This window comes from Phalacrocorax carbo, chromosome 1, assembly GCF_963921805.1.
Source record: "Phalacrocorax carbo chromosome 1, bPhaCar2.1, whole genome shotgun sequence".
Classification (NCBI taxonomy): Eukaryota; Metazoa; Chordata; class Aves; order Suliformes; family Phalacrocoracidae; genus Phalacrocorax; species Phalacrocorax carbo.
The window spans coordinates 39,328,957-39,338,261 of record NC_087513.1 but is presented as its reverse complement, the minus strand read 5'-3'; the positions used below and the strand labels follow the sequence as shown (position 1 = coordinate 39,338,261).

Here is a 9,305-nt window from a genome sequence, read left to right as displayed (position 1 = left end):
AGACAATACAGAGCTGATAGTCATACAGTTAGAAGTGGCCAAAAAGTCCACAATAGTGTGTGGAAAAGGCCAGCCCAGGACAGCTATTCACAGTTATCCTCTTCTTCTTGGGCAAGACAAAAGCTTGAACTCTTCCTTACAGGACGGATGAGCACTCCGACCATGAGGGGGAAGTGATTTCCTCTTACTAATTCAGAAAGTAATCATTAGTGTTTTGCAGGGAAAGGTTTTCCCAACCTATCAACTTTTTTTCCATCCTGCAAGGGGTTACCAAATTGAAATTCTGAAGGGAATTATGAAAAAGATGTCTTGGGTCAGTCAAGGTACCACGATTTTAATAATTTTGAACTTACATTCTAATCACTTAAAGTTGTACCCATCAGTTCATTATCTGTCTGGACATCTATCTCTCTAGATGTCTAACACCACTGAGTATTAGTTTCCTCTTCCCTTCCTTTCTTTGGAAGAGTCATCAGCTAACATGCGTGAGAAATTTTGTGAGTGGAAAGAGGGAGCAATAATATACATTTTCCCATTGCTGATTGTGTGCAGACAGGAGTATGTAATGGAGGCCAAAGGGTCTTCCTTGTGTCATATTTCGGATGGCACAAACTGGTTTTCCAGTTCTCTGAAACAATAGCATTTCCAAAAAGTGCTTGGAATGGGCAAGATAGAGTATTTTATTTAGGAAAATGTCAAAACAGCTCATTCTGAGAATTTCAGAACTTTTCTCTGCTCTGGAATTTTTTCCTTATAAAACAAAGTAGTTGTTTTGTGGCAACATTATCCTTAATGATCATTGGAAACATTCTCTAAATAACAGAGGTCCAGTGGTCACAAGGAGCAGACTGCTACATCTTCCACGATGTGTAACACCAATGAAACATACCCATATCTGTAGAAGGGTGGTGGGTTTTAGTTTGTGGTAGAGAAAAATGTTAATCTTATGGTGTGCTCATAAGGGTCAGTTACAAAGTCATGAAGCCTGATTATCACGCCGTCTACTTTGCAGATAGTGGTGGCATGAATAACAATATCTAGTAATTACATAGCACCGGTACAATGCAGACGTCTATGAAACTTTTAATCACTTAATCCCTTACTCCCCCTCCCCCCGCCCCCAGCACTGTGAAGGAGGAACTGAAGGAATTATTTCTGGTGCTTTATAGGAAAGGCAGGCTAAGAGGTGAAGTGTGATGGAAGGTCAGAATGACAACTCAGAGAGGGGTTTCCAAACCTAAGCTGCTTTCCTTTTAGAGAAACGAAAGTCTGGCAGAGAACTGCTGGGCTGGCAAAGGCTGTTCCTTACTAAGCACTCAGCCAGCACACTGGGGAGTACGCATAAAACAAAAAATGAAAGGGAAAAACCTTTAATCATAGTGGTCATAGTGAAATCTGACATGTCTTTGCAAGGACATCATCGGGCAATTAGTGTAAAGTGTTGTATGAACAGAAGGGTGTGAAACCTCTGCTTTGCATGAAGAGTCAGATGACTTCCAGGCAGCAAAATGAAAAAGGCCTTGGTTTCATTTCCTACTGTGTTTGGAACAGATGATAGTCCAGCTCTGACTATGGAACCACACAGAAGGACCACTCCAATTCTATGCAGCACAAATCTTTTCAAAACTGTTCTGGCACCTCTTTCAGCTAGATTAGGACTAGTGCTCAGGCAAAGAGCTTGTGTTAGTGCCAAGTGCTCAGTCCCCTCTAGCATGCACTCAATAGATTTCTACTAAGGAACATGGATAAAAAATTGGATGCTCTTAGGCCCTTGGCTCTGTCTAGTAAAGGGCAGATATTTGCAGGATGCCCCCTATTTTGTTTGTAACCATGTTGATGCTCAGGAAAGGCAGTACAGAGGAACTATCTGAACCTGAGCTTTCCTCACAACCTGACTGTTCACGGTTCTTGGGCAGTAAGGCAAGCACTAGGCAATGGTGATCTGTTTCATCTCTTTCGGGTAGAATGGGAAGCAGAACAGGGCTGGGAGGGGTGCGGACCCCTGGGACCCAACGACCCTCACATTCTGACTATCTGCTGTAGGCTGTTGCCTAGTTTCAAAATGGTTTGGAAGGATGTGATGGTGTGTGTCAATAGAAGAAAACATTGTGAGATGAGCCTGTGTACATTAACATGGTACCATTTATTCAAATGTAAAGGATTTGGAAAAGGAATCCTGTATTTCTGTATTAGAATACATTTCTGTCCAGCTGACGATTTACCACAGAACATTCAACCCTTTGTGTGAGAATTTGAATGTGGAGATGAGAAGGCCTGAATCTAACGTCCACGGGCAGGAGATGGTACCTGGAATTCAGACCTGCACTCTGAAGATAGCATGACATAGCCAGACGTCATGGCTTTCTTCTTTGCTCTTTGCTTAATTTCTTGCCTCAGTTTATGATATAATACTTGTAACGCTGCTTAGTGAGCAAAGGACCACAATGGGACTGGGAGACCATGTTCGTGTTCCTAGATTTGCCTTTCCTAGACGCTGAATGATCACGAATCATACCATTGCTCTACGCTTCCATTTTCTTACCTGCAGAATTGGATGCTTGACAGTGGCCTCCTCTGAAAAGTGAGGAGATCTAGTAATAAAAGTAGCCATATAAACTCCCAAAACTTTAACCAGTATCTACAAAAGCTGAGTTGGAAAAATCCTTTCTTTCTGGTGTTTCATCCTCCTGTTATTCTTAAAAGTTCAGTAGTAATTGGAGACCAAAGGGAGGTCACCTGAGACATACAGGCTGCTGTGGATAAGATGCATGTCTGACAGGTTAACAAGGCAGTCTAATCCATTGCAGTCGCTCTGGATGAATAGTTCTCTGCAGAGGAAGGCAGTGTTACTGACTTAATCTTTCAGCTCCTGGAATTACATCTTCTGCCTGGCTGGATAAATTACAGCAATTAGTGGTGGTCAATTGCGCTGTGATTTGTCCTCAACATGTTAAGAAGACTGGACTGTTTGAGTAAAGAACCTCTCCCAAACTCCTTACTTGCAGCTTTTCTCTGCACAATCTCTAATAATTCAACAAAAAAGCACTGCTCAAATTAAGACCCATAATGGCAAAAACTGGGCTTGATGACCCAGTCCCTCTTCCAGTTTTATGTTTCTGACAGCATAAAGAGTGCCATATGTAACAGGAATAATTTTCCTTCTACCACCTGACATATACCTTCCAACACTTTGCCAAAGAATTGCTCCATACGCTCATGGCCAATTGATGTGCCTCAGCATGTGTCTCCCACCTTGTAAAATATGCTTGGTTTTCCTGCATGTATAAAACTGCATTTAGCTCTGCCACAACATGCTGTTCGACTGTGCTTGCCTTACAAAGCAATCCAGATGTTTCAACATTGCCAATAGGTTTATTCAGTATGCTGACATTTGTGCGCCCACTTTGAATCTCAGTGGGACCTCCATTTTGTCACCATCCTTGGAGGTATTTAAAAGACATGTAGGCGTGGTGCTTAGGAATATGGTTTAGAGGTGGGCTTAATAGTGTTAGGTTAACGGTTGGACTCCATCAGCTTAAAGGTCTTTTCCAACCTAACTGATTCTATGTTTCTAATTTATAGCATAAGATAATGGAATCAGAATGGTTTGGGTTGGAAGGGATCTTTGAAGACCATCTAGTCCGACCACTCTGCCGTGGGCAGGCATGGTAACATTGCATTTTTTTTACAGTGCTTTGAAGCACCCTTGAATAGCATTGTCACCTCACCTCCATGCCAAAACTTTCAGCAATCAAGTTATTGCTTAATCAGTTTTAATTTCCTAAACTAAAACTAAGATTGTCATTGCATAGTGCTACTACCCCAAGCAGATTACAGCTTTAATTTTTGTGTACTATTGCACCTGTTGGGAGGTACATGCCATCTGTCTATGCTGCTGTTCCCAGGGAGACTTAGCATGCAGTTTTTGGGCCTGTGACTGCTGGTGAAATTTGGTTCTCATCTCTGCAAAACTGCGATTCTCTGTTTGCAATGGTAGTACTAGGCTTTATCTATTCCACAGATGGAGCTCTTCTTTCAAGCTGCAGATTAAAAATGTTTGATGGTGTTAGTGGTCATTTGCTGAGATAGGAGGTACTGCTGGGGAAAGGGCCAGCTTCTTGCAAGGAACACCCAAAGACTCACACAGAGCTGTGCTGGAGAGCTCAAATCATACTTGTTGGGGGCCAGTTTAATTCTCACCTGTTTCTGATGAGTTACAGACATCCTCCACTGCAGCCTGTGTGAACTGAGTATACAAGTTCCCTCCTCCTGATCCTCTCTCTTTTCTTTTTCCCTATGGGATCCTTCTTTCTTTTCCTCCTAAGCTACTGCCTACCCTGTGTTTAGATACTATAGCCTAAAATTACTCTGATTTCTTTGTAAGACTCCTCACAGTAAGCTTTTTTCCCATGATATCCATCAAAGCGGAGTTCAGTTCCTATACAAAAACCTCTTTCCCAGCTATCCTCAATACAATTGTTTCAAGGGTCTGTATGCACTTAGAGACCATCCTGTCTTCTTCAACTGGGCTTTTTTTCATCCATGCATTCTCTTTTCATATTCTACACACATACATGCAAATGAATGGACAGGTGGGGAGCTTTAATTATTGCCAAGCAAAAATGAGTGTCTTGAGTACTAAATACTCTGCTCTTGCAGGTAGTAGACAACCACAGAGGAATTTAATAAAATGCATCATGGCATCCATGCTGGAACCTCATTTTCTCTGAGTCTGTTTTGAATCAGGAGGTGAAGAATGAGAAAGCAGCAGAAATTAACTTTAGACCATGGAAAGAATGCAAATAATGTTTCACAAAAGGACAGCAGAAGGGAGAATGCTTACATCTCTAAGTGACTCTAAAGAATGCAATGGCAATCTCAGCGGTTACTTTAAAAGAATATCAGAAATGAGTTGACTGTTATACTGACCCTCTAACCACATGATATGACTTTTTTTTCACATAGTGTGTAAGAATATGCTTGAGCCACAATGCATACTCCTCGATCAGTATCATAATTTCCCCGTTTCTCCCAACCACGTGTAAAAGAAACTTCAGAATCTGCCACGTAAATGTTACCCATTGATGAACCACTGAAAATTTTTCCAGGACCATGCTTTAAGAAAGATGCTTTCGAGGGATTCCCTTGATTAGCCAAAAAACGAAGGGTTCTTATCTGACACTATCTTGTCTAAATATATGCAGCCTGCGATGACGGAATAAAAAATTTCAAGACCAGGTATAAATACCACTGACAGACAGATGAAGTTCATTCGCCTACTTTCTTCTAATAGAAGATTTAACTATTAGAAGTTGAAGCTCACTGCTCTTAGAATTGACATCTCCCAGAACATATCTGAGCATTTTAACTGAACCATCACCAAGAAAATGACTTGCCAGACCTACAGCATGTTTGTTCTGTCTGTCCTCATGATTTATTTTGGACGTTTTGGAACTAGCTTAAATCTTGCTGAACTTGAAGGCGATATAGACAAACTGAAAGCTGATTTTGTAAGTATGGTCTTCTCCTGCATTTCTCTCCTCCTTCTGCTTGTGCTTTAGATATAGTCCATACCTGAGCACTGCTTGACACACTCAACATGTACAAATAGAGGGTAACCATGGAAGAAATTTTTTGGTTATACCTTTTTTAAAACACGAATATGGACAATTTCTTTGGTGTTGCTAACCTCTCACTAGCATGATTCAGTTTTTCAATAGCCATAGTTAATGTAGTAGTTTGCACTTGTTTCAGGGGCACTCTTCTTTTCACAAAATCTTCTCCTACCTCCCTTCAGCCTTTAATTACATGTTATGTTTTATGACAAGAAATCTTAATACAGTTTATGATGAATGAATGAATCTTGATTCATCTCTATTCAGATGCAATTTACTGATACTTTTTCAGTTTTAGGTTGGTAATGTTAATAGAGGATTTAGAATTAGTTAGCAATATAAACAAAACGGAGAAGAACTTTTGCTTTCACAAATGCATCTGGTACTTATAAGTAGTAGTAATGTGTTGCCCAAAGGAGGTTCCTACTGCTCATTCTTTTGCATTCCCAGCCACTCTGCTTCCATATCTGTGACTATGATTCTGCATGGGAATGTTATTGGGCATGATATTAGTTCTTTTCAGGAAGAATTTCGCTAACTTGATAACTGTAATGTTAATTCACCTATCTTCATCTAGGAGGCATTAGAGTAGTTCAGAGTTGACTTCAGCTGGGATTAGTCATAGAGCTAACAGATCTACAGTACAGTCACTTCTAATTAACAGCTTTTATTCTCAATATATTTTTTGGTATTTTCCTTAAATGCATGAAAGCAACTGCAATAATCTGCTCCTATTTTTGGTTCTGATTTTTTCAGAATTTTGTGCGTTTGAAAGTTGAAATTTAGTAGTCAAAGAATCACCCTGAAGTATCACACAAAGAAACCTAGTGTGAGTTTGCAGATCGATAGGAAACTGGCTGTAAAATTGGCATTATATCTTAAATTTGTCATTAGCATAGATCAGAGAGATTCTCACTAGGATATATATAACTCTGTCAGAGAGAACCTGAGCCATGGTGAGCTTCTTGCACTGACGTTAAAAACTCCAGTCCACAGCAGGTGCTCCCCACATTTCAGAAGAACAGCAAAACAAGGTTTGGCAATGTGTTCAGCACAGGGAGCCAATCAGCCTACAAGGTTTCTGTCAGCCTGCAAGTTTTCCCTTTGCACTCACTGTATTTAAATTACTGAGCAGACAAAAAAGGAAATAGTGACTGTTGTATACAAAAAGAAAAAAAAAGACACACACAGAAGAGGAAATGATTCAGTTTACCTTTCCTTGGTAGGAGAATTGAATTGCTCTTTGTTTCCTAGAATCTGCCACAGTGTGTGGCTAACATCTGATGGTTAAACTCCATCCTTGTGAGCCTCTCAGTAGCCCACTAACCCTGTATATCCCCATGCCTGACTGTGGGCTACTGGGCTTTTCTCCAGTTCTACAAACTGTAGGTTTTTAGAAAAGTTAATTAGTTCTTGTTCCATATGAGATTTTATTAAGGCTGGATAAATTCAAGGCCACAGACTACACAGTGGTGGTCTTCCACTTAGCAGAAGACATGCAAGATCAAATCTGACAATTTTCTAGCCAGTTGCTATGCTTATAAGGTTTAATTTTCAGCTATCAGTACCAAAACTTGCAAGGAAAGTTCAGTAAAATAGATGGTGCTAAATGTCTATATTTGGAAGAGTTATAGCCGGAGAAGACATTGAAAAGCAAACTAATGCCATTTCTGGTACTAGGCAGTCATCCAGTGTGATCTGATGCTTAGAGAAGTGAAAGCATTATAATAGCTATAGGCCAGTGGTACAAAAATCATGTGTCTCTGGTTTTTACTGCTCCTTGAACAGAGAACACAAATTTGCCTTGTGATAAGTATTGTTTGTATAACAGCTATGTTTGTTCTTTGTTGCAGAATGCAAGTCTTTCAGAAGTAGCTGACGGCGGGTCTATTTTTGTGGGGAAACTGACAAACTGGACAGAGGTGAGTCAGAACCAGATATGATAAAGCATCTCAGGCACTTTGCGGGGCACTTCTGGTACAAAGCAGCTCCCACTGCCAGCATAACCAGACAGGGTAGAATGAACATGAGCAGAGACCAGTTCAGATGCTTGGAAATGAGAAAACCCAATAAAAATGCTTCCTGTAAGGATCGAGGTGCTTTGTACTACACCACGAACTGATCCTGAGATACAGCCACGCCCAGGAGATGAGTTGCAGGAGATGATTGTCTTTATCATCCCATTTCAAGTGGCAGTGAGAACTCCAGCATGCTGTGTTTTAGCTTTGTTCACTTTCCTGCTGATGGGCACTCACAGACCTTTCTTTCTGACTGTATTTTTCAACAGAGAAATGAAAAAAGGATCATCCTGAGCCAGATTGTTTCCATGTACTTGGAAATGCTTGAAAAAACTGACACGTCAAAGAAGCACGTCAGGCACATATTTGAGGAGCTCCATACTCTGAAAAGCAGCCTTCCTGATGGCTTAAATAAGATGAAAGTCCTCATTGACCTGACAAAGCTTCAGGTAAGGCTCTTCCTCTGCCTCCAAGGCTCATGACACTATATTTTCCAGTTGAGATTTGAGTGTGACTCAAGCTAATAATGCTTCAGTAACCCATCTGGTAACCGCCATCTGGCTCAGTTCACACTGGAAAACCTCATGTTTCCAGCTGCAGGGGCTGCTGCAGGTCTGTGGTGTGGGGTGTCAGCGCGGGGGCTGCTCTCCCCGAGTCTTGCCAGAGTCTGGCGCAGAGGTGCCAGCAGCCCTGCCGTGTCGTCTGCCCACCAGAGCTGCCACTGACATGGCCGTTGTGGTTTAGAAATCAGGTGGGAGGGTTGTGCCTGGCTACAGCATGCCTCCACGGGCTTTGGAGGCACTTGGCTTATCAAGCGAGTGTCAATGGCATAAACCATTGAGCTCTGCAGAGATCTGCAGCCAATACCCAGCTGGAGTTAGCTGCTTGTGGGTAACTCATATATCATCACAATAACTACAAAGAAGCTCAATTTCACAGAACTTCGCTGGTCTGTGGCATGCTGCTAAGTAGCACAGAAACTGGAAAACAAAATTCTGTGACAAAGTAGCTCTTTGTTGTAGGAATTAGGTAGTAGAGTTATTGGAAACTGCAGATGTCCGTCTGGTTTACTCTGGTAGCAGTGTAGCCTGCATGACGTGATCAGTAAATAATTATAGCTCTTGGCATGACCCTCATTCCATTTGTGTTTTACAGATGAGTGATTTTACAATTCAGCGCAAAGCTGTGAATGAGCTGTTTGGAGTCTTACAGAAACTGGTGGAGACTTCACCTTCTTTCAAAAGGAAAAGGAGCCAGCCTCAGAGGAGGTGCAAATGCTAATGACATCATATGACCTTTCGTACTGAGTTATTGTGCAAATTTTGTTATGATGCACATTTTTTATTTCAATCTTTTTATTGAGTTTTTATATGTTTATTTATTAATATTTAAGTATTTTATATATTAATTTATAAACGAACACAAATCAAAGTATTTATACCTCCTACTACTATATAAGAAATTACTTTGTCTTAAAATCCTGTCTTTCTGTTATATGTTTGTTGACCTGAAAATACAAAACAAGGCAATGTTTACCCAGTTTCCATATGGAGAGCCTGAAATGACATGATATGATACCCAGCTTTCCATCTGGTGCTGTCTTGAGAGAGGGCTGCTATAAGATTAGTCTCATCATTCATCTATTTGTCATGGAGATGCAAGAACCCATATG

General features: G+C 40.9%; 1 protein-coding gene across 1 annotated transcript; it reads left to right on the top strand.

The window, feature by feature from the left end:
• The first annotated feature begins 5,387 nt into the window (after positions 1-5,387).
• IFNG (interferon gamma) lies at positions 5,388-8,914 on the top strand. The gene is made up of 4 exons (XM_009507710.2): positions 5,388-5,510; positions 7,469-7,537; positions 7,903-8,082; positions 8,789-8,914. The coding sequence occupies exons 1-4, from the start codon at positions 5,388-5,390 to the stop codon at positions 8,912-8,914; spliced, it is 498 nt and encodes a 165-aa protein (XP_009506005.1).
• The last annotated feature ends 391 nt before the right edge of the window (positions 8,915-9,305 follow it).

Excerpts from the sequence above, each read along its gene's own strand:
- IFNG (XM_009507710.2), top strand. The coding sequence starts at position 5,388 with ATGACTTGCCAGACCTACAGCATGTTTGTTCTGTCTGTCCTCATGATT. Across the intron at positions 5,511-7,468 it reads ACAAACTGAAAGCTGATTTT|AATGCAAGTCTTTCAGAAGT; the intron begins GTAAGTATGGTC and ends TCTTTGTTGCAG. Across the intron at positions 8,083-8,788 it reads TTGACCTGACAAAGCTTCAG|ATGAGTGATTTTACAATTCA; the intron begins GTAAGGCTCTTC and ends TGTGTTTTACAG.